Source organism: Typopeltis vanoorti, chromosome 13 (assembly GCF_054136105.1).
Source record: "Typopeltis vanoorti isolate ZY-2024b chromosome 13, IOZ_Tvanoo_1.0, whole genome shotgun sequence".
NCBI lineage: Eukaryota > Metazoa > Arthropoda > Arachnida > Uropygi > Thelyphonidae > Typopeltis > Typopeltis vanoorti.
In genome coordinates this window covers 93,939,758-93,966,240 of record NC_143561.1, presented here as the reverse complement: position 1 = coordinate 93,966,240, position 26,483 = coordinate 93,939,758, and the positions used below count along the sequence as shown (strand labels likewise).

Genomic DNA, 26,483 nt, shown 5'->3' with positions numbered 1-26,483 from the left:
AAATTATTAAAATCTTCATCTCAAAGTTTAATTAATGATTACATTATCAGAAGAAAAGATTCAGCGCAGAACGAGAGTGAAGCTAATTCTGTTTGTGAAGAACCATTGCCTTTACGATACTGATCTGATGCGCTAACTATCTCTTCTGGTGATGAAAGTGATCTCGCAAACGTTGACGAATGTTGTCTAATAGCAACAATAATTCTGATGAAAAAATGTAAAAAAAAAATTGTTAACATTTCAGCAAAATTAAATGAATAAAGCTTTAAAATAAACTTAGGCATTCTTATTTTACTGAATTTTTATACTTTTTTTTTTATATATTTTTATACCATTTTAGGTTTATTTTAATTCATTGCTTCAGTTTTATGCGGTTTTAGAAAAGCATGGAATGTATCCCTAATTTTTCAACGTAAGGTAGGTCTTTTTTGTGCGAATTTTTATATGTGGTTTTCTATGGAACATATCTACCACATAAAACAAGATCCAACTGTACCTTGTTTAATCTTTTATCCAAGTGTAAGCAAACAAAGTTTGCACCTGAAGTATTTTCAGGACTGGGGTAAGTTTGCTATTTTCAGGTCCGCAAAGAAATATGCTTTGCATTATGGGATACTAAGGCTAAGGCAAGTGATGTGAAGTCATACACCTTTACCATGAGTTGCTCTAGTCCTGAAAATAGTTCAGGCACAAACTTGTTTGTTTACACTTGGATAAAAAGGATTAAACCAAGTATATAATTTCTTGGTATCTTTAATTTACTGGAAAAAGCTTTTGATAATGATGATGATAGTGCTAAATAGGAACTCGTATCACACACACACATGCACACAGTTCATCAAATCTACTAAACTCATTCACTGTTTTTCCATTCGTAGATAATGCATTTGACTTATCATCTACTGTCTATGCAAAAATAATAATAATAATAAATAACCTGCTGCTCATCTCCTCATACTCTTCTTATACATCTTCCAGGGATTACCTATTCTTCTATCCCTGTTTTCTTCATTCTATGAAAAATTTCTTTTGTATTGATCCAGTAATCTCCTCTTACCAACTTATGTATTTCAATTATATCTCCCTATCCCTCCTATTCTCAAGGCTCTGCAAATTGTATTTCCTCAATCTTTCTTCATACTCAACATTCCAGAGACTAGAAGCCACCATATTTAATCATTTCAGACCCCTTGAAAATCCAGTTAATAAAATCTGTGCACAATAATTCATATGCAGCCTTATCAAGGTCTTATAAAATGCTAGTATAATCTCTTTATTTCTACATGTCATTGTTCTTTACCTGATTGCCATAATACATTATGATGTCCTCAAAATTTTAGCTGTCTGCTAACTTTTAGGTCTCCTTGTCCACCTTTGTCCCTAGATCACTTATCTATCTTAAAGGAGATAGACTTGTGATATAGTCCATCTCCTCTAAGATATCTGTAATTGGTTGTGTACTCTGCAGCACATCTTTGCTTTCCTAATTCTAGAACATTACACTTTGCAACATTGAACTGCTAGCTTTACTCACTTGCCTGCACATAGTCTTTTCAAATCCTCCTGTAAAGCCTCAACATCTGCTCTATCCCTCATAAAATGGAAATTATAATGAATGAGTTTGTTAGAAATGGCAATTGCTGTATTGAGAGTTGAGTGTTGCTACAATACAATATCTTTTTTTAAGAATGAAAAACAATTTTAAGCAACAAAAATGATTTCTTTAGACTTAGTTTTGCTGCCTTAAATAAAGTTTTTTTTTTTTTTTTTTTTTTTTTAATTTCATTTTCTAATGAGTTATATGGCTCAAAACTGTTGTTAACAGCCTGGTGATTGTATCGTGTTCCACATGAAAACTCTACATGGTGCCCCTGGAAATCTTTCTATGAATACAAGGCGACGAATCCTTTCAACTAGATGGTTAGGTAAGCAAAAAACATTTTGATTTGCTTTTTAGCTAAATTGTTTTGCTACTGTAATACAAACTTTCTAATGGAGAACACATTTTTTAAAAATTAATTTTAACTGGATATTTTCTAGTTATGTAAACAAAATATTTTGATCCGGTAGATGTTTTTAATGCTTGAAGTGCAAGTTGTTTTATATTATTATTATTACTACGGGCAACTCCAAGGCGTCCTTAGACTCATCGAGGGCAGCCCTAAACATCATGTCTACAACTATTCAGCTTCCACACAGTATCTATCATACCTTGTCTTGAACCCACTCACAGTCATGGCACCCACAACAGACTCTGGCAACTTATTCCACTCATTCACCACTCTCCATGCAAAAAACCTAGTTCTAACACCTTTGCTAACCACACTCTTGCCCAGTTTCCATGGATGGCCCCTAGTCCTCCCACCACCAGACCTGTTCTGGTGGTGGGAGGACTAGGGGCCATCGTCAATCATATCACCCCTCTTCCCCCTATCAACTAATGTCTGCAACCCATAAATCTTCAACCTGTTCTCATAAGGTTCATTCCATAAACCTGCTATCATCTTGGTCACTCGCCTCTGGATCCTCTCTATCTCCTCCTCATCAAGAAGAAACCCTGGCACTCAGATCTGGGCACAGTAGTCAAAATGGGGTCTTATCAAGGCTCGATATAGAGGAACAATAACTTGCATGTCTCTGCTCGTCAAAGTATTCTTTAGTAACCAAGTGGTTTGACGAGCTGATGTAGCCACTTTTGCAATGTACCCCCTGAACTTCAACTCCCTATCCACCAACACCCCCAAATCCCTGTCTTCGTCAATCACCTGGAGTGCCGTTCCACCAATGTGGTATACTGCTGTTAATCTTTTCACCCCAAAATGCATAACCTTACGCTTTGCCACATTAAATTGATATCCATTCTCCTTAGCCCAATCTATCCAAATCATCTTGCAAAATTTTGACATCATGTGCATTCACTATTGCTCTACCCAACTTTGCATCATCATCATCAGCAAACAAATGAATAGTTCCTCTCAGATCCTTTCTGATATCATTAATAAACAAATTAAATAGTAGTGGTCCAAGAAGAGAACCTTGCAGCACACCACTAGTTACAGGCCGTCTATTTATTATTATAGTGGATTAGTGGCCGTTTGTTAGGCTGTTTATTATTATAGTGGATTAGTGGCAGCTTGCCTACTGTAGCTATAGTCCTCTCTTCCTATATTGCATTGCAAAACCTAGTAATATGTGTGGCTGGGTAGATAGCATAATCCACTGTTCAACTGGTAAGCCGTAAGTTTAAATCCTACAGTACATGGATGTTTGTGAATGTCATTAGGTAGAAAATTCTATCTAATGCAGTCATTTTCTACCTACTGTAGAAATGAAGAAAGTAGAGTCTATCTACATAAAGTAAGTAGAAAATGATTTCTATTTCATTATTGGTGACCTAAAACTCCAGAGCAAGGTTCTCAGATTACCTAACATTATCCTAACTACAGAATAAAATGTGATATGGGTTTCTAATCTTTCTTGAGTGGGATTAATATTAAAAATAACCAATTTCCAAAGCTGAAAAAGTTTCTCTTTTTTTTTTTTTAAGTTGTGGAATAACATATTCCATAAATGAAACAAAATTTGTGCTGAACTTGGGATTACATACACTAAAGCATAATTAGTATTATTATGTGACACCTCCAGGGAGTCCAAGGACTCATCGTGGGAGGGCATACTACTCCAGTTTGCTAAATACATCTCACTACTTAATTCTCCAACTACGACAATACTACCATCAACCATCCTCACCAACAACAGTATTTTTTGTCTGTAAATTGTGTGTGTTCTGAAGGCCGATTTGTCTGTACGTGGGATGAAAAACCCAAGTTTCCAGGAGAAAAAACCCTGCTACCACCATATGAGATTGGCTAACTCACCTTCAAAGAAAAAAGCCCATATAAGGATTCCCCTCGTCACGATGAGAATCGAACCCAGATCTTTTCCAATCGAAGAGCACAATGTTCTGCTATTCATTCAATTGCGCTATGGGAGCTACTAATTTGAGCTATATTTGTTGTAACCTGGCTAATTGTACTTTTGCTTTAATTTTTGCATTGGTACTGGGCCATGGTAAATAGTTTAAACCAAATATCCCAACTTATTGGAGTTGTACTTCTAGATCTGATACTTCAACTTCATTTGCAACAATACATTAATGCATTGAAAGCCAGCATTTCTCCTGTTCATTCAGGTGGTTAATACTGTTATGTTATTAAACTTAAATTTATGATACAGGATTGAAATTTACTGTACAGAATTCCAGATCTCTAATATTCGAATTTTTCTGTTCACCATAGCCAGTCAAAAAGCTCACATCTTATTGTCAAAACAGTTTCTTATTTTTAACTTTTTTTATATACTTTTTTTAAAGCTGTGTGTTAGGCATTGAGACAGTTAGTAAAAACTTCCTTACTGTTGCTATGTGCTAGCATGTCTTGTCTTTTATATAAACTCTAGTTTTATTACTTTTTTTTTATATCAGTTACACACACACAGATTGAAGGTTGCAAAACCTAAAAGTTAAGGAACATCACTACAGATGTTCCTTGACTTCTCTCTCTCTCGGATCTCCTCATGTCTGAGGACTCGTGACCTTCCTGATGATGCTTTGCCATTTCTTTCTCTCCTGTGCCTCTCTTATTGCTTGTTCTGGTTTAAGTTCAGTGATTCTTGATATTTGGTCAATCCATCTGTTGGGAGGGTTTTTTCTTTTCCCACACGGTTTACCTTGGATGATTGCTTTTTCTAGGCAGTTGCCTTCCCTTCTACAATATTTCGGACGTATGTGTATTCATTTTTGGATTATGTTTATCAGTCTTGTATGGATATTCAGTTCTTCTAGAATACTTTTGTTTGTTCTCTTTTCTGTCCAAGACACTCTTAACAATCTTCTCCAGCACCAGAGCTCGAACGCCCCAATTCTTCTGTCATCTTTTGTCATAGTCCAAGATTCAGAAGCATAGAGAAAGATTGAAAAAACTAAGGTTTCTACATGTTTAATTTTTGTCTTTTTGGAGATGTGCCTGTCTTTCCAGATCTTGGTTAAATCAGTCATTGCTTTTTTAGCTAGTGCTATTCTTCTTCTTAACTCTTTTTCACATCCATCTTTTTTTGTTATCATCACTCCAAGGTAGTTGAAATGGTTGACAATTTCAATTCCTTTTACATCTATCTCTTCTGCGTTGTTTAAAATCATTATTTTTATTTATCCTGATTTATTCTTGAACCATGGCTTAGGCTTTCCCATTCTAATTGATTCAGGATGGATTTTAATTCCTGTTCGCTTGTTGCTATTATCACTGTGTCATCTGCATATCATAGATTAGTGATTATTCAGCCACCTAATTTAATGCCTCCGTTCCACTTTTCTAGATATCTTTTCATTATAGTTTCGCTATAACGGTTGAATAGTAATGGTGAGAGTATGCATCCTTGTCTTGATACTTTTTCAAATTGGAATGCAGGGGACAGTGAGTTTTCAATTCTTACTGTTGCTTGATTTCCTTGATATAAATTCTTTATGAGGGTTGTTAGATGGTTTGGTATTACTGATTCTTGCATGATTTCCCATAAGATATCCCACCTCATGCAGTCAAAGGCCTTGTAGTAATCTACAAGGCTTAAGTTGAATTCCCTTGCTTTTTCAATTATTTATCTGATGCTAGATATATGATCTCTAGTCCCTCGACCTTTTCTGAATCCAGCTTGTTCTTCTGGGATCTGATGGTCTATAAAACTTTGTAATCTCTCCTTAATAATGTGTAGTAAAATCTTGTTGGTATGTAAGATAAGGTCAATGGTGCGGTAGTTTTCACAGTTGTTGTGATTGCCTTTTTTGTAGATTGGGATAATGGTGGAATTGGTCCAGTCATTTGGCCATCTTTCAGTCTTCCAGATTTTGTTGCATAAATTGTGTATCCAGTTGACTGCATTCTCTCCAAGGTTTTTCAACATTTCAGCTGGTATTGAATCAGGACCTGGGGCCTTGTTTTTTCTTTACCTTTGCAAGGAGTTGCCCGGTGTTGTACCACTTTACCCCAGTCCTGAAGATACTTTCAGGCACAAACTTTGTTTGCACACACTTGGATAAAGGATTAAACTAAATTTATTATAGTCTGACCAAGTGAAAAATAAACTTTCAACATCTTTCTCTAAATCCAAAGTAATTTAATAAAAAGGTGGCACACCATTTGGCAGCTCCTATAGGAGGAGATGACCTTGCTAATGCTTTTGCCTGGTATCTCCACTTGGGCCTGGCTCCCACTGAAGAGACTTCAATAAAGGTCTAAACTAGTCTGGGTAGTGGCCCTTCCCTTAATGCATAACATTATACTTATCCATAAGGAGATGTGTTTTGCATTATGGGAGATAGTGAGATAGGAGTGTTGGTAGCTTGCTCCACCTTTGCCAGGAGTCGCCCAGTGTTGTACCACTTTATCCCAGTCCTGAAGATACTTTCAGGCGCAAACTTTGTTTGCACACACTTGGATAAAGGATTAAACTAAATTTATTATAGTTTGACCAAGTGAAAAATAAACTTTCAACTTCTTTCTCCAAATCCAGAGTAATTTAATAAAAAGGTGGCACACCGTTTGGCAACTCTTATAGGTAGAGATGACCTTTCTAATGCTTCTGCCATGGTATCTCCACTTGGCCCTGGCTCCCACTGAAGAGACCTCAATAAAGGTCGAAACTAGTCTGGGTAGTGGCCCTTCCCTTAATGCATAACATTATACATATCCGCAAGGAGACGTGTTTTGCATTATGGGAGATACTGAGATACGAGTAATGTTAGCTTGCTTCACCTTTGCAATGAGTTGCCTGGTGTTGTGCCACTTTACCCCAGTCCTGAAGATACTTTCAGCCGCAAACTTTGTTTGCACACACTTGGATAAAGGATTAAACTAAATTTATTATTTTTGATTGCTTGTTCTACTTCACTTATGAGGATCTCCGGTTCTGTTTCCATGTTTTCCATAGCTCCTTCGTCTTCTTGTTGAATAGCTGGATCCTTGTAAAGCACGGTGTAATACTCTTTCCATCTTCTGGCTATGTCATTAGTGTTATTTAAGATCTTGTCATTTTCCTCTGCAATTATATTAAGTTTTGGTTTGAATTTTTTGGTTATATCCTTAACCTTCTTGAATAAATCTGCCGTTTCATTAGAATTGGAGTGTCTTTCTATTTCTTTACAGATATTTTTGAATATAGCTATTTTTATCTTTTTGACAAGATTTCTTAATAGCTTTATTCAGGTTCAGGTAATTTGGGTTTTGCCAGTTTGTTATTTTAATTTGTTTCGTTTTTTTCGATTAGTTCTAGGGTTTCTTTTATAATCCATGAACTACTATTCTTCTTTTTTATTGGGATGTGTTTGGCTGCAGATTTTGCAATGGTTTGTTTTAGGTGTGTCCAATATGATTCAATGCTTTGTTCCTGAGGTGTGCTTTTTTGTTTATTGAGCTCTGATTCAATGTCCAGTGTAAATTTGTTGCGTATTTGTGAAAAGTCATATCTTTTGTTGCTGTTATTCTTATTTGCTTTCAGATGGATCTTTAAATTAGAGATTAATAATAGATGGTCTGATCCACAATCTGCTCCTGGCAATGTTTTGGTGTTATTGATTAATGTCCTCCATCTTTTGTCAATTAAAATGTAATCAATTTGATTCTTACATCGACTCCTCTTGTGCTGCTTGTACATTGTGTTAGTGATTGCTAATTCTCTTTCAATGCAGAACTCCAATAGTTTTTCTCCTCGTTCGTTTCTAATTCCCAGTCTGTATTTTCCAATGATTCCATATAAGTGATCATCATGTGCATTGAATGACACCTTAGCATTGAAGTCTTCTAGAACAATTTTAATGTCCTGTCTTGATATTGTATCTATAGTTTCATTTAGGTCTTTGTAGAATTCTTCATTTACTTCATCTTCTGCATTCGATGTGGGTGCATAAACTTGAATCAGCATTGTTGGAATTGGGATGGTGTTTAATCTTACTGTTATGATTCTGTCACTGACTGGGTTTTATCCTTTTACTGTTTTACATCATCATCATCATCATCAAATTCCTGCCATGTACCCTCAAGGGGTGTACAGGATATGATAGTACTACATGAAAAAAAATTACATCATTACTAACTTCCTATCTACAATTTTCCTCCAAATCAGTCTGTTACTTGTCAAGACTCCAACATCATCAGATCTTATATTTCTATCGTCTAAGGCACTTTGTACCGTATCAATCCACCTATATCTTAGTCTTCCTCTGGGTCGTTTTGCTGCCAACCTGGCAGAGAACACTTGTTTTGCTAATCTTTCTTCACCCATTCTCTTTAAGTGACCATACCACCTGAGATTAGCTCTGCTAATACATTCCTGGATGCTGACAAAGTCAAGTTCTTTCCTAATATTCTCGTTTTTAATATGATATTGCCATTGATGCCATCTGTTCACACCTCTAATCTTTCTCAGGACTCTCATATCTGCGGTCTCTAGTCTTTGGTCAAGTGTTTTACTTCTGACACAGCTCTCAGATCCATAAGTTAAAACTGGTTTGGACATTGTCTTGAATACAGCTAATTTAGTGTTCCGACTAATTACTCTCTTATTCCATATGAATTTATTCAATTGACTTCCTATCATACCAGCTTTGTTGATTCTGTTGTCTATTTCTATATTTAATTTACCATCTTCACTAAAAATCATGCCTAAGTAGTTGAAATGTTTTACTTGTTCCACAGGTTCTCCATTCACAACACGGTTAACATTTTCAATGATTCTGCCTATTTTCATTGTCTTTGTCTTTTTATTGCTGACCTTCATACCATATCTATTACAACAGCTATTCAATTTAGTCAGAGAATCTTGCAGACTTGTAGCGGATTTATTTAGAAGTATAACATCATCCGCATAAAGCAAAGAGCTGACATTAACATCTCCAATTTTAATATCATGTTTAATACCACTTTCCTTCATGATGTGATCCATATAGATAATGAATAACAGAGGGGATAATGTACATCCTTGTCTCACACCAGATTTAACATTAAACCATCTTCCTGTGCTTCCTTCATTTCTAACTGCTGACTTACAACTCAAATAAAGACTAAGTATTGCTTGATATAATGCCCCATTGACACCATATAACTGCAGCGTATTGAATAGCTTCTATCTTGGCACCTTGTCATATGCCTTTTCCAAATCGACAAAACTTAAATACAGATCTTTGTTATATTCCCATGCTTTCTCGACTATTTGTCGTAAAGTGAAGATCTGATCCTGACAGCCTCTATTTGGCCTGAATCCAGCTTGTTCTTCACCAAGCTTTTCTTCCACAATTCTTCTCAACCGTTTCTCAAGTATACTTGCATAGATCTTGCCAGGAACACTTAGTAGGGAAATATCTCTGTAATTCTCACATTCAGTTTTATTTCCATTTTTTATATGGGTACTATGAGAGCTCTACTCCAATCATCGGGAATTCGTCCCTCTGTCCAGGCTTTCTGAACAATGCAGTGCAGCCACTGTAAGACTCTTATATCACCATACTTCGGCATTTCTGGTTGAATATCATCTACCCCTGCTGCCTTGCCACATTTCAAGCCTTTGATGGCTTTTTCTACTTCAAGTATGGATATGTATTATTGACTGCATGCCTGGTCAGTGTTTTTTACCACTGTGCTGTCATCACTGCTTGTTTCATTTAGCAGTTTTTCAAAGTAATTACTCCATACTTCAAGGATATCTTTTTCTCCCGTTTCATGTCACCTTTATCATCTCTAATTCCTTTTACAGCACTGTTTCCTCCATTCCTAAGCTTCTTCAACAACCTCCAGAATATTTTATCCCCTTCTTGATATTTATTTTCTATATTCTTGGCAAAGTCCTCCCATGACTTTTGTTTAGCTAGTTTTACACACTGTTTAGCTTTCTTACATTTGTCTCTGTATTCTCTAAGAGCACAAGCTGACTTATTTGACAGGAACTTTTGATATGCTTTCTTCTTTTCCTTCACTGCCTCTTTAACTTCCTGTGTCCACCAGGGAGTTCTGATTTTTTTATCCTTGCAGACAACCTCCCCACATGCCTCTCTGGCTGAATCAATCAATGTTTTCTTCAGAGTTTGCCACTGAGTCTCCAAGGTTTGATTCCTATTCTCAAACTCTTTCATTTTTCCTTCAATAATCTTTGTGTAATTTAGTCTACAGTTCGCATCTGAGAGCTGCTTAACTTTTATTCGCTTTAAAACTTTTTACATATCATTCTTTTCAATATGAAATTCAATTTTATCCTGCTCAAGACTAAATAGTGATCACTTCCAATTTCAAATCCTCTGTACACTCTGGTGTCCTGCACCAGGGAGAAAACATCACTGTCAACAATAACATAGTCAATGAGACTTTTCTTATTCCTTGCCTCTTCTCTCCATGTGAATTTGTGCACATTTTTATGTTGGAACATGGTGTTAGTAATAACCAGTCCATGTCCTCAGCAGAAATCCAACAAATAATTGCCAATATTATTAGCTTTGCTCTTTTCTCCAAATTTTCCCAAAATATTTTTGTATGTCTCACAATCATTTCCTACTCTGCTATTTAGATCCCCAACAAGGACCAACTTTTCCTTTTTCATTGTGTCAGTCGTTTTTTCTAAAGCCTCAAAAAATTTCTCCATTTCTACCTTAGTAGAACCTTCTGTGGGACCATAGGCACAAATAAGTCTCATTGTCCAGTTCCCCATTCTCATATTTGTCCACATTACTCTACTTGAGACTGGCTGCCATTCAAGAAGATTAGCCTCGTATTTTGTGTTGAATACTATGGCTACTCCTTCTTTTCCTTGATTGTCATTGCCTGAATATAACATTTTGTATTTATTGCTCAGAAAGATCTCAACAGTTTTTGTCTTTTTAGTTTCAGTCTCCCTATTATGTCGATCTAGTACTTATCCAATTCCTCAGCTAGCTCCATTTCCTTGCCTTTCAGGCTTCTTATGTTGATAGTACTGATCGTTAACTCTGGTTATGTTGAGTTGGGGTTTGTTTTCAAATTTGTTGCAGTAGCTGACTTTTCGCTGTTCTCCCTGGTTCCTTGGTGAAAACAACGGGGGCCTTGTTTAACCGGGCAATGCAACAGCCGGCATGAAATTTTGTCATGTCTTACCATCATTTTTTATTTTGGTTTAACCAATAAGAATACAATTTGGTCGGCTAAATCCCAAATTGCCAGCCCATCCTCGTTCGTTCACTATCCAAGTAGATACCCAACAGGGTGCACCACAAGAAGGTGAGGATTGGACATTAGGTCAGAAGCCCTGTTTGGTTCTCCACATTCCTTTAAAGGCTATGTGGAGGTCTCCTCTCAGTTATACAGCTTTGACCCTTAAGCACCCCCTTTACTGCTTTACTAATGTTTTTATTAATAATGATGGCAACTCCCTTTTCACTTATAGTCTGGACCAGAGAAAAACACCTTGTTTCCCTTATGTGTTGTAAAATGACCATGTTCTTTCCAGTGAGTTTCAGACAACCCTAAGATTGGTATCTTATTGTCTTCCATTGCATGCTGTATTATGTCTAGTTTCCCAGTTTGCAGGAATCCTCTGATGTTCCATGTTCCTATCTTGAAAGTCTTTCTGAGAGTTATTTTATGATGATCTGATTGATGATTTTTGTGACTAGGATTGTCTTCAGTCTTGTTGACATCATAGTTCCCCAGCCTAGTCAAATTTGGTCTTTGTTGCACCTTTCTTTCCCCTCCGTGCTTAGAGGTACCACCTTGGTGTGCCAGGCTGGCGGCTGCCCCTCTGTTATAAGTCTGTATCATCATGAAGGTTATGGGATAATAGTAGAGTGATTTTCCGTTGTCTTCTCTACTGTAGTATCCTGACCAGAGAGATGAACAGTTCGTCACGTAGCCCAAGGTTATCACGTTTGAGCTAAGTCAGGCCTCTGGATCTCCATCTCATATAGCATGTATACTACAAGAGGTTACAACTAGTAGCGCTGCTGCCCACTACTAGGTATGTTAATGGTTAGTTGGAAGAGGAGGAAACACCCCTAGCCCTCGAATACTCTAATAGCTTCAGGGAGAATGGAGGATCTCTTACTGGGGTTAGTAAGAGAGATAAGTGATAGATAGAAAGCTTAAAGTAAAGAACCCTCGTTAGGAGGAATGTTAGTATGAGGGTAGAAGCAATGAGTGAAAGAATAAGAGAAAAGTATGATCATAAGCTTGAAATAAATCATACTTAGCTCTGGGACCCCGGTTTAGCCATGCCCATGCCTGAAAGCTGCAAGCCCCATGACTTCACACATCAAGACTTTTTTCCACATGCCTAACGTAAACCCATCTTTCTCATATAAATCCTTTTGTCATCAAATTCACAACACTCTGAAAAGAATATACCTGATTGTAAGATGTGAGCAAAAAAACTGGTAATCAGGGAAAATATTATTATCGTTATTATTATTATTAGTAGTAGTATTAAAATTGGATCTCCATGGAGTGAAAAGACCCATAATAGGAAGTATTATGTTACACAAAAAGTTCTGTGTAACAATAATAAATGATAAATGTCAAAGTATTGTTACACACAAAGCCCATCAAACCATGCTTTAAACTCATCCGGTGTGCATTCAACACACTATCAGTTAATGCATTTCACTCACCAGTCACTCTCCATGCAAAGAACCTACTCCTTGTACCCTTGCTCACATCCTCCTTATAGTATCCAAGATGTCCTCCCTAGTTCCATCCCCTTCTCTCATTCTCTGAAAAATTTCTTCCACATTAATCTTGTAACAACATCTTACCAACTTAAACATCTCAGTCATATCCCTCCTCTCCTCTTCCAATTTATGAGGCTTTGCAGATTGCATTCCCTCAATCTGTGTTCATATCTCGCATTCCAAAGACCAATTACCACCTTAGTTAGTCTTCTCTGGATTAGTGGTGACTCGTCCATAAGGACTGCATTGAATGCAGCTCCAGTGTTCAGTATACTAGCCAGTACTACTTGCTAGTATACTCAATGCTGGAGCTGCATTCATTGCAGCTCTTATGGATGAGCCACCACTGCTCTGGACCTTTTCTAATATATCCTCATTACCATGAAAACCAGGGGACAAATCTTTGCAGAATAATCTATATGACACCTGATCAAGGCCTCATACAATAGAATCATAACCACTTTATTTCTACATATTAAGGTCTTCTGCATCATTGCCATAATCTGATGTGATGACTTCACAACTTGTGCAATGTGACCTCTGAACTTCAGTCAATTGTCTACCACCACTTTTGGGTCTCTTGTCTTCTCACCCTCCTTCGAAATTTTGGAGGTTGCAAATGTATACTTTGCATAAAAGAATGGGTTGCAAATGTATGCTTTGCAACCCATTATTGCCTACCAAATTTCAGAACCTTACACTCTGTTCAAGTCCTCCTGTAAGACCACAGCATCTGCTTCAGTCCTCATTGCTCTCCCCAGTTTTGTATAATCTGAAAACAGCTGTATATCTTCAATTAAACCTGTCCCATTATCATTAATATACAAGTTAAATAACAATGACCTCAAAACAGAACCCTGTGGCACACCACCCCACCACCACCATTGACGTTTCTCTTCTAGAATGCTGCACCCCATACACAACTTGCTGATACCTATCTGAGAGCCAATATACAACTCACTAATATATCATCCAATTCTATCTGCTCCAATTTAGTCAACGTGATACGACAACCTATCAAAAGCCTTTGAAAAATCTAAGTACACAATTGTATATGCATCTCCTTTGTCCAATACTTTTGTGACCTTGTTATGGTACATAAATAAGTCGGTAAAACATGACTTCCCTTTAACAAACCAAACAGAGAATATTACTGTTTTCAACCCACCTCTATATCCTATCTAACTACAACTCCAGATATACAGATAGGCCTATAATTTGTATCCCTTGCCTTATCACCACCTTTGTGAAGTGAAATAATTTTGCCTTCCTTCCACTCCTTTGGGAATTGTGCTGTTGCAAGACTCTTGTTAAACAGTAAGTCAAGGCTGATGCTAACTCCTTGGAACATCCCCTTAAGACATGTGGTGATGTCATCAAGTCTTATTGACATCAATATTACTTAACTCCTCATATACCTCTTGCTCTCTCTCAGCAGTGGGTCTTCTCTTATTTAATTCTCTACACTTGAACTTCTCCTGGTTTCACACATGATGAAACACCCTGATTAACTGGTCACTGAATACTTCAACTATATTTTCTGCAGTTACCAACTTACCACTTTCATCCATTAACATTATCTTGCCATAATCATTCTTCTTTCTACTTGCTGCATATCGAAAAAATTCCCTAGGGTTTTACTTGACCTGATTTGCTAATTTCTGTTTGTACGTACTATACTTTACTGTCCTTACCAATTGAATTATCCTCCTGGCCTGCTCTTTATACTCTTCATGTAACTGATTATTACAATTATTCTTCTTGTGCTGTTTCCAAAGCGTCTGCTTCTACTTTTTCTTCTTCCAGATTTCATGCTTAATGATGAGATAGGTGGATGAATGAGGAGTCATTCATCCACCTATCTTATTCAGCCTTTTGATCTTATACATTCACACGTTGATGTCGTTCAATATCTCTTTGTCTGTTCCCAAGCAGCATTTATTTCTTTTCTGTTCAATTCCTCATTACATGCTCCAAGCTATAATATAAGCTTCTCATAATCACCAGCCTTGTAATTCCACATACGAGGATGGTAAATGAAGTAGTGGCAGCATATGTACAAAATGTAAAATAGTTTATTTATTACTGCATTTTTGAAAATTATGGAGACAACTACCGTGTTTGAATAAAAACTTTAGTTTAATATAACTAAAATCTACAATTCGACGTTTCGACCTTTATGTCAAGGTCATCTTCTGGAGCGTACAAATATACACAAGAAACAAGCTATACTACAATCAAACTGGTTCGTTAAAGACACTGACCAACCGCTACCACAATTGTTGGCCTGACCTCTGTTGAAAAAAAAAAATAAAAATAAAAAATAAAATAAAATAAAAAATAAAAAATAAAAAATTATACATCAATGCTAGAGTCTTATTATTTGTGTTGTCTACTATATACATATATTAACATCTTTCCAGCCAGTTGGAGTGGAATGGTTTCTAATACTAGCGGATTGGCTAGAGTCCTAACATGTTTAATCTTTCATATTAGGTTGGCTGAATGTGTGCCATCCAAATCATTGGAATTTTCATACCATATTTGTTATTGATATTTGGGTGGTTTATCAGGATTTCGCAGGATTCCTTAAATTTTCTTTCATACCAGGTTTTTGTGCGGTGTAAGGAGCAGGTGCTTTTCCAGTTGATTTGGTGTAAGGTGTTAAGTGCGTGGTCTGAGAGGCCTGCTTCACCATAATGATTATATTTGATGTGTCTAATGTGTTCTTTCTTGCGTATAGGGATTGTCCGTCCCGTTTCACCTATGTACGGTAAGTTACAGGTGCAGCAGATGCAATAGACTCCAGGATGTGCTAATGGGAGGAGAGGATCCTTAGAGGAGCTGAATATGGTTTTAAGTTTAGTGGGTGGTTTAAAGGTGGCATTGAGGTTATAATGTTGTAGGATTCTGTTGATTTTTTCTGATAGCCCTTTAATGTATGGGATGGCTATGGTTTTACTGTAATCTAGATTTGTTTTTTGTTGTGGTTTTATAGAGTATTTTATTGACAGTATTTTTGTTATAGCCATTATTTATGAATGTGTCACTAATGATTTTTAGTTCTTGTTTCAGGGCTTGCTGGTTAGAGCAAATAATTGTGGCTCTGTTTTTAAGGGAGTTTATGACCATATTTTTGTGCTGGGTGGTGGTATGAATTCGCATGTATGTATTGGCCAGTGTGTGTCGGTTTTTGGTAGACCGTGAAGGATAGACTGCCTGAAGGAAGATGTGTAACTAGTGTGTCTAGGAACGGGAGCGAATTTTGGTTTTCGATTTCGATGGTAAATTATATGCATTCGTGTTGTTTGTTTAGGTGGCTGAGGAATGTGTTTAGCGTTTGTCGGCCGTGTGGCCAGATCGCGAACATGTCGTCGACGTATCTGAGTCAGACTGTCGGTCATAGCGTGGCGGAATCAAGAGCCCTTTGCTCAAAGGTTTCCATGTAGAAGTTAGCGATTGGGGGAGATAATGGTGAGCCCATGGCTGTACCTTCCTTTTGTAGGTAGAATTTGTTTTGCCACACGAAGTAATCGGACTTTAGTACGTGGGCAAATTAAAATCTCACCCTGCATGAAATGTACTGACCCATCTTGTGACAGTATGGTAGAACACTGTCACCACAGTATAATAAATTTAGTTTAATCCTTTATCCAAGTGTGAGCTAACAATGTTTATGCCTGAAAGTATCTTCAGGACTGGGGTAAGGTGGTACAACACCAGGGCAACTCCTTGCAAAGGTGGAGCAAGCTAACATCACTCCTATCTCACTATCTCCCATAATGCAAAACACATCTCCTTGCGGACTGTCACCACAGGCTTTTTTAAACCTACGATAACAGCTGCTTGCGGTGTTATCTCATGCAATCTAGACCTTGATCCAGGATTGTTGTTCTAATCTTAGAGCGTTGCACACTGAGATGTTGACTTTAACCACTTCTCCACACATGGATACTTGTTAGAATGGACTGTATCACCTTGTGTGCATGTACAGTACATACAACTAGCACCTCTATGATGGTGAGAGTGATCACTTCATGATCACTCTCACCAACTGAAGGGAAGTGTGATACTCCATTCACAGCCACATTCTCTAACAAAATAATCAAATCTAAAACTCATGTGAGCTCCTTTACATACTGCCTAAGATAATTGTCTCTCAAGAAATTCATTTTCCTTATTCCCAAATGCTATCTCTTCATTCCAATCTATATTGTCATAATAACTCTTCCTTTGATGACTAACCCATGTTGCTTATATGCTTCATCATTACCATCCATATTCCCCAGCCTACAGCATCATCCCACTAAATCTTTTCCTGTCAGCCTCCATCTCACACTACCTCAAAACCATTGCCACCATTTCCCTCTTCAATCTCTACCTTATGTGGACATAATTCCCCATGTGGGCATAATAAGGCAACTGCGCATATCTAAACTTACCATTATGTCAACCTTAAGTACAGTGAAATCTAATTTATTCCAAGTTCAATAAGTCAAGTTTTTAATGCATGGAGGGGATTTTACTAGTGTAATATTTTAGTAATTTAGGTAGCTTCTGGTTGAGACTCCTGCGATTAGAGTGTTTTGGAATTTTTTTATTTTTTTTAAAAACAAAAAAACAGTATATTGTTTATAAATTGTATTAGATGCAGTTTATATGGTTTCAATTAGATTTAGATTACGTTTGTGTTAGATATATAAGTTCTTCTGTATGATACATTTCATATCAATGTGAATTAGGAAACAATGCTGCTGAAGACCTCCTTCAGCAGCATTCTTTACTGAAAGTGAATGGTTAGTTTAAAAATGAGAATGGTGAGAGTATGAGTATCAGAAGTGTTGGTCAGATTAAAGTGAAATGAAAGTGATATGGTAGATTATTATTATTATTCAGGCCTCCATAGAGTCAAAAGACTCATCATGGGAGGGCCTTCCTAAGGAAACACAAAGTCTATCAAGACTCATCGAGGGAAGATCCCCCTTAAGAAACACAAAGTCCATCATACCACTCCTTAAACTCATTGACCGTTCTCACTCTCAATACTCCATCAGGCAATGCATTCCATGGTTCAACCACCCTCCATGCAAAGAAACCAATCCTCACCCTCTTGCTCACAGTTTCCTTTCGTAACTTTCAGGGATGGCCTCTTGTCATCACTCCTTCCCGCTGTTCAACCAAGCGAAAGAACTCCCCAGTGTCAACCCTGTAACCACCTCTCAACAGTTTAAAAGTCTCAATCATATCACCTCTCCTTCTTCTTTCCACCAAACTCTGCAATCCATATTCCCTCAGCCGATCCTCATAACTAACATTGTACAGTCCTGTAACCATCTTTGTTATCTGCCTTTGTACCCTTTCCACAGTTAATTTATCCCCTTCAAATCCTGGGACCAAATCTTTGAACAATAGTCTAAGTGTAGTCTGATCAGAGTCTTATACTACAGAATGATAACGCTTTTATCTCTGCTGGTCAGTGTCCTCATTACTGCAGCAATCCTCTGTGTTACCTTCACTACCTTTGCAATATGTCCCCTAAATTTCAGGTTTCTATCAATCATCAACCCCAGATCTCTTGTCTCTCCTACTTCCTCCATTATATTTGCCGGCAAAGGTTGGTCTATTGGTAGAGCCTCTGCTACTAATGGCTCAGTTAAGTAAGTTTGAGCGCGGTTAGTAGTTGGAAGGGGACCAATCGTTCGATGCTGTTGGCACACTCTCCCTCGATGAATCTTTGGACTCCCTGGAGGTGTCAAATAATAATAATAATAACTCCTCCCATAGCATACAGTGTCCCATCGATGTTTCCCAAACCTCAAGACCTTACATTTTGCTGCATCAAACTGACACCCCATTCATTTGCCCATCTATCTAGCTTATTCAAATCCTCTTGCAGGGCTGCCGCATCTGCACTATTACTTATAATCCTTCCCAGCTTCGCATCATCTGCAAACAAATCAATATCTCCTTGCAATCCACTGACAATATCATTGATATTGTCAGTGGTATTGACAATATCAATGATATTGTCAGTGGATAATATCATTGATAATATCATTGATATAAAGGTTAAACAATATATGTCCCAGTACTGAGCCCTGTGGAACCCCACTTGTAACCCTCTACTTCTTTGAAACTGCCCCACCATACACAACTCTCTGATGCCTATTGGACAGCCAATCCTGAATCCAGTTGACCAATCTGACATCCAGACCCATGTGCTGCAACTTAAATATCAGCTTATCATGTGGCACCCTGTCAAATGCCTTCGCTAAGTCTAAGAAAACGGCAGTATATGACTTTCCCTCATCTAATGCTCTTGTAACTTTATCATAAAAGGCTAGCATATTGCTAAAACAAGAGCACCCCTTCACAAATCCATGTTGACTCTCACAGATAATGCAGCAGGGAATAGGTGCAAAAATGTCAGTGATGGAGAGAGAGAGAGAGAGAGAGAGAGAGAGAAAGTAAAAGTGACAAACATAAGAATGATAGTATGCATAATATGAAGAATGAAATGTTGGTTAATATTAGAATGCAGAAAGGCAAATTGAAAGAGTTCATTGTCTTGGCAGGTATAAATGATTTGAAGGGAGACAAGTATAGTATGAGGGAGGACTGAAAGAATTACTGAATTAGCAAAAGAGAAGAATGAGAGAGTAAGATAGTCAATTGCCAGGGTATGATAGAGGTAAGTTCAGAAGAGAACCATGATTGCAAATGAGTCGATGCACAGCTTTGCAGGATGAATGATGTGCAGTTTTTGGATGTATGGAGTTAGTTCAATGGACTAACTCCATACATCCAAAAAGGATGTATGGAGTTAAGGGAACTTATACAAGGAAGAAAGTTTGCACTTAAATAGATTTGGTGTTCAAAGTCTGGAAAAAATACTTTTTTGAATGGAGTGAGATTGGAGCTTCAAAATCAACAAAAAACTAGAGCTATTGGAGAGGGGGTGAGGAAGCAGGCAATTAGTGATAAAAAAAATAAAGAATGCTTAAGATAGCACCATAGGTAACAAATCAGAAAGGGATACTTAATATAAAGTGTAAAGAGACTGCTGCACTTTATGTGATAATGCAGTAGCATTCAGAAAAAGGAGGAGTTTTGAGCATTCTTCTTAGCTGAAAGTTATTGGTATTAGTTGAGTGGCATAGTATTTTCAGTTAGAATAGAGAGAAAAAGATGAGGTGGGGCTGGGCAGATATATATTACTAATGATAGCTGATGAACTACAGTCAAAAAGAGTATAGGCCAGGGGATGTAAATGATGATGTTGATAGTATTCAACATCATCATTGATGTTGAATGTTGAAAGTTGATGGCAAATAAGTTCAGTTAGCAGAGGATAATAATTAGGGATTTTAACAATGGGAATATATATTAGGAGAAATAGACACACAGGCAGAAAATGGAATTTATGAATTACTAAGGAGTAATTACCTGAGGCAACATGTGATGGAAGGTACCAATGGTTTGAGAATGTTAGATCTGGAAAATGCATTAGAGCATTTGTCTGTAATCCAAGATGATCACATTTCCACCAATTGGTGAGAATGATCATGCAGTCTTAACCTGGGAGGTGGCTAAATATGTGTAATTTTCAGTTAAGAAGTAGTATATATATGGAATTACAGAGCTGATAATTGTGATAATTTACAGTGGCTCGTTGGTCTAGGATGTTTCTCAAACTTCAGATATCCGCTTACCCCTTCTTAAATTTTCATTATTACCAAGTACTCCATTATCAAAATAATAATAATAAATAAATAAAGTATGTTTCATTGTAAATGTCTATTTTATTTGAATTTATATGTTAATGTATACAAAAAATATGATTTATTTTTAATAGAACAAAATTTGGAATAGGTTACTCTTAATTTCCGGTGCATGAAAATCCACATTTTCAAGTAATTCATATCATACTTACGAAGATTTTTCATCTTCTTCTTAGTTGGTTATCTAGAGATGTCAGACGACACACCCTTATCAATTTCATTTGATCCAGATACAATATCAACATTTTCTTGTTGCTTACAGCTACTTGTATCTGCTATATTGCTCTCTTTTGTGCATTTTATAAATCCAGTCTTTAACTAATGATCCATACTTAAGAATTTGAAAGCTAAAAAACTTACCGTATTTACTCGAATATAACTCGCACTTTTTTCCCCAAATTAAAAAAGCTAAAAAATCGTCGTGCAAGATATATGCAGGGATTTTCGGAAACTAAAGTTTTCAGAAAAGAACTGAAAATGGTGTGACTTACCAAGAAGCTCCTATTCGCTATCACTACTTTTGGCATCGAGAACAGTTTCCTTGTTGGCATCGTCAAAGTCATCTACCAAAATAGCTTCATCTTCTTTTCCATTATTTCAAGCAAAAATTATCAGTAATTTACAAGACTTGAGATACGTAATGAACAATCCTTCACAAATGACTAATGAGAAATAAAATTCTGATGAATCCCAATGGTGGTGTGGTAACTGAAGCAGACAAAAAGAGTTGAATTAACTGAGTGATCAGTTTGCAAGAGTATATCATCCAGCTAGGAAAAATTGCAGTAACAAAAGTGACAAGGTCTGATGTGGAAATAGAGTTAGATGAACTGGATGTACATGGGATATTACAGAACCTTGATTTGAATATAGGTATCGGATTAGACAGTATATGAGCCTGTGTATTATGAGAATATGCTAGGGAATTGGCAGTGCCTTTGACCAGATTCTTTAATTGTCTCATTTCTGGATGGATTGCAAGGGTGGAAAGAGGGGAAGATAGTTCCTTTGCATAAAGAAGATTTCAAGACTGAGGTAGCAGATTATTGAACGATGATCATCTCAGGAATAGTAGTCAAGGTAATGAAGAAGTTGGTTAAAGGAAAAATCCAGCAATGAGTGGATAGGAATGCGATACTTGGGGTGGCAACATTGTTTTGTGAAAGGTTGGTGATGCCTTGGTAACGTACTCATTTTTTATAATAAAGTGACAGCAGAGGTGAATAAGGGTAACGCCTACGCAGTAATACTTCTGGACTTTTCAAAGGCATTTGATGGCATTTTGCATGGAATTCTATTATTACATGAACTGCAACAAATGGGAATGGATATAAAGTTTTTCAGAAGTAGAGTCCATGTAAAGGCATGCGACTAGCAGTGTGCCCAGAGCCATACACTTTGGTCACTGCTATTCAGTTTGTATATTAACAATATAGGAAATAATTCAGTTATTGGGTAGACAATAGTTAATGAAATATAATGTAAAAATCTTGCAGACTGATTTAAATAAACTAGCTATATGAGCAAAGGACAATGGTTGTGAGTTTAATGTAGCAAAGTGCATTTTGCTATAGTGTTAGGCATTTTGGGACTAAAAGATTACTTGTATTATAATGATGAAAGTACTCCAGGAAATTGATGAAGCTAGGGATTTGAGGGTATTGGTAAATAGAAGGATTGAAGTTCAGAGGGCAGATTGCAAAGTGGCTGAAATGGCTCATAAGCTTACCTGGTTATTGCAGAAAACCCTGACAAGAGAGATAAAGATGTTTACCTCTTTATAAAGCCCCATCTGTATAGTCTGATCACCTGGGGATGAGAAAGAGGTGGAGAGGATCCAGAGGCAAGGGACCAAGATGACAAGTCTTCATGACCAAGGTGACATGTCTATGGAGTGCTAATTATGAGGATAAATTGATGATTTGTGGATTACAAAAATTGATTAGCAAGCAATTGGTTGATTACAAATTTGTGATGGCTGTTGAGAGTGTTGAAGCAGTATGGTTTCTATCTAATGCTATGAATGTCCAAGTGATGAAATCAATCAAATGCAGGTAAATGGTGGGAGTGACTATAACATTCTTAACTATGACTCTTTCTCTTTAACAGAGACACTTTATTTGCTCCATTAGTGTCAGGGCCATCACAACTGCAGTTGTCCTCAGTGTTCACTGCACTGCATAACATCCAGGTGCACCCAACATGTGGAGTGCTGAAGAGGAACAAGTCACTGCCTGATATGAGTCCCTCCTCTCATCAAGGAGTTCACAACCTCAATGAAGCCCTTGTCAGACTGATGCCTGGTAGATGTTTTGTTCTATTAAGAGACACAGAAAGCAAGCTACATACAGATGCATACTGGAGGAACTTCAAGCATCCTCTTATCAGAAGCAGGAGCCAAAGATAGGTAATATCTCCATACCTCCTATCCAGCACAAGTAATACATCAGTCCTCCAGCTATCTTTATCAGCATCCTCCAATGACAGATTTCCAGGAGTAGTCTCTAGTCACTCCTCTGTGATCCATGCTGGACCAGTCTCCTCTTATAGCCTACAACCACAGCCACCTAAAGAAGATTACCCATAACTGCCTCCAGAACAAGCTATCACAGCTTCCCTTAACTTCTACCTCTTCTTAGAGTTCTTGGGATGCTGTAGGTAGACATATTGTTACCCCCATCCCATTCAGTGACTTAGGAGATCTTTGCAGGAGCAATGGCTGTTGTTACCAACTGAGCTCCTAGATACCATTATAAAGTATGAGACATCATTGTGAGCACTGTATTGCTGTGAGGAGAGACAACATTCCTTATTGAGGCACTTTGACAATCTTATTTTGGTCATGTTTAGTTAGGCTAGAAAACGTTTTTTAAATTTAAGTATAGTGTGGCTTTTTGTCTCAAATTGTGCTGCAGTTGTGCATTGGTTAGATACAAGTGTCCTTCAGTGGTGTTATTGTTTGAAACTGTGTTGTATATATTGTGTTTTCGGTGCCGTTTGTTTCACTACTTCAACGTGTAAAGGTGGTGTCGAACAAGAAACGTATGTCAGCGGTGCGCAGGACTTCTACTTCTACACGAAAGGCTGGCTCAGCATTAGATTTTTCACAATGGATGCGTTGCGGAAACTGCTACATGTATGCGCCGAAGAATGTGAAGGATCTGTGGTCGGTCTGGCTGAATGAGAAGAACGAAAATGTTGACATATGTGAGAAGTGTCAGGATAGGCTGGAGCGTTTAGGAATGGAAGATGACATCGGGACCGTAGCGGAAGAACTTCGGCGGGAGTTCATGAAAATGAAAAATGACCATCTTCTGCATGAAGAATTGGAAGTGCTCAGTAAGGAGATACTGGAAGTTAAAACTGAGTTTAATGTGTAAAACAGAGAAATTAGGACTATAGAGATTACTTTAGAACAGGATTATGTATGGGTGAGTCTTTGGTGAATGGTGAAGTAATAAATAGTATGGGAGTGATTGGAAGTCAACACAATAAAACCACAAGAGGTCTAAAAGAAACTAGATGTCGTGAGAGTGGGGAAGGGGGGGGGGTAAGTAAAAGAGCATTGAGTAAAGAAACTGGGAGAGTCATGCTGAATAGCGTAGAAAATAAGTCCATGAGTGATGCTTGTGTGGACTTGAATGAAGTTAAGAGTGGTAAGATATATGGTGATTCTCTGATTAAGGATATGGAGAGCGGTATGCCTGAGGAGTGGGACAATAGAAAGAGTGACTTTAGCAAAAAAATAGAGGGCATGATGCAGACAAGATGATAGTTATGGTAGGTACAAATGACCTGAGTGGTGGTATAAATCGGGTAGCAAAAGATTTAAGAACATTGTTAGATGTTGTGAAGAGGAATAGTGTCAATGGGAGGATAGTCTGTGTGCTGCCTCGTTTTGACAATTATGAGTGCAAGAATGTTCAAAAAAGAGGTCTGGAATTTGTTGATGTCTGGAGTGTGTTTGAAGGAAAAAGACAGTTGTATGCTAGAGATGGGCTGCATCTGAACATGGAAGGACATAAGCTATTGAAGAATTACTGTTTTCTGAACAAGTTGAAGTAATTGGGCAGGAACTAATATTGAAAAGGTTGAGTGTAAGAGAGAGAGAGAGAAACTTTAGCAGTGATTGTATATTTATTGATCCTTATTCGCAGAATAAATTGCAGAAGAGAGGGGATAAAAATTGGCATGGGACTACTGAAATTAGTGACCTTGTATATCAGTTCTAAAGCCGGTACAAGAACTAGAGGGAATCTGCAATTTTTGTACACCAATGCAAGAAACATTCGAAATAAGAATTTTTGGTATTAGTCAGTGCAATCTCACCAAAAGTTGTAGGCATTAGTGAAACTTGGCTATCAGTAGAAGATGTGGTCACTGGAATTGAATGTGATGGGTACAGTGTTTTCAGGGAGGATAGAGAAGATAGAACTGGGGGAGGAGTACTGTTGATGATAGCTGATGTGTTGCAGCCAAAGAAAGTAGTATATCAAGATGATAGACATGTGAATGAGAGTTCATTTGAGGCAGTCTGGTGTGAAATAGTGACCAACACAACCAAATATACAGTTGGATGCTGCTATAGGGCAGGGGGGTACATGGGGAAATATTGAATTCATGCATCATCAAATTAGTGCAATGAGTGCAGGTTTAGTGATTATTGTGGGGGATTTTAATTATGGTGATATCAGTTGGAAGGAGGAAATATCACGTAGCAAAAAGGAAATGGAGTTCATTCATCTTCTACGAGATAATTACTTGAAACAGCACATAACTGAAGGGCATGTGGTGTGAGAGTGTTGGACCTGGTTATTATTTCAGAGGATATATAAGAGGATATATATGCATAAGTAAGGTGCCCTCATTAACTCCAATTGGTGAATGCGATCATGTGGTATTGACTTGGGAGGTTGCAATATCTGTGGAATTTTCTGTTAAGAAGGGGTATATACGGAACTACATGTTAGGCAATTATAACAAGCTTCGGAGTGAGCTTGCAGCCATCCCATGGAAGAACATATTGCAGGGGAAAGATGTTAGCAGTGCATGGGATAAAATCAGCGGGTATCTGAGGAAAGCAATATCGGATTGTGTCCCTATGGTCAGGAAGACAAACAAGGTAGGCATTAGATGGATGAGCAATAGTATCAATCTTGATCTGCAAAAAAAGAAAATGTTATGGAGAATGTACAAGGAGAAATGCGATCAGTACACCCATGAACAGTACAAGGCTCAAGCTAGGAAGGTTATCAGCATGGTAAGAAAAGCTAAATCAAATTATGAGAAGACCTTAGTCAATGAGATCAAGGGTAATCCCAAAGAGTTCTTCCGCTATGTGGCAAGTAAAAGGAAGAATGACTTCCTTTTACTTGTTAAGATAACTTTAGTGGGTGCTGATGGTATTGAGGTGACAAAATCAGATGTAATAGTCAAGTTACTGAGTGATCACTTTTCAAAAGTCTATCACCCAAGTGAGGATATCTCTGTACCTGTAGCAATAACTAATGTGAGAATTGAAGTTTAGAAATCAGAGGTATTTAATATATTGCAAAATTTAAATGCAAACACTGCTGTAGGTTTAGATGGAATATCAGCTCAGGTGTTGCGTGAATGTGCAAAGGAATTGTCAACCCCTCTTACTTCGATATTTAACTTAAGTTTGAACTTTGGTATGGTCCCTAGGGAGTGGAAGTTAGGCAAAGTGGTTCCTTTACATAAAGGTGGCTCTAAAACTGCGGTGGTTAATTACAGACCAATCACCATCTCAGGAGTAATGGTAAAAGTACTGGAAAAGTGTTAAAGACAAAATTCAAGAATGGATGGATCAGGATATGATACTCTATAGAGGCCAACATGATTTTGTTAAAGGTAGATTCTGCCTTAGCAATCTATTAACTTTTTATAATAGAATGACATCTGAGTTGGACAAAGGAACTGGCTACACAGTGATACTTCTGGATTTTCTA

At 37.4% G+C, this 26,483-nt stretch overlaps 1 protein-coding gene across 1 annotated transcript in view; it reads left to right on the top strand.

Annotated features, from left to right (window-relative positions):
- Positions 1–26,483, top strand: part of LOC150100375 (putative phytanoyl-CoA dioxygenase) — a 64,072-nt gene that overhangs the window by 35,455 nt on the left and 2,134 nt on the right. The window contains exon 4 of the mRNA XM_090402760.1: positions 1,826–1,925. Within this exon, the coding sequence (XP_090258886.1) occupies positions 1,826–1,925 (100 nt within the window). The remainder of the gene's footprint in view (positions 1–1,825; positions 1,926–26,483) is intronic.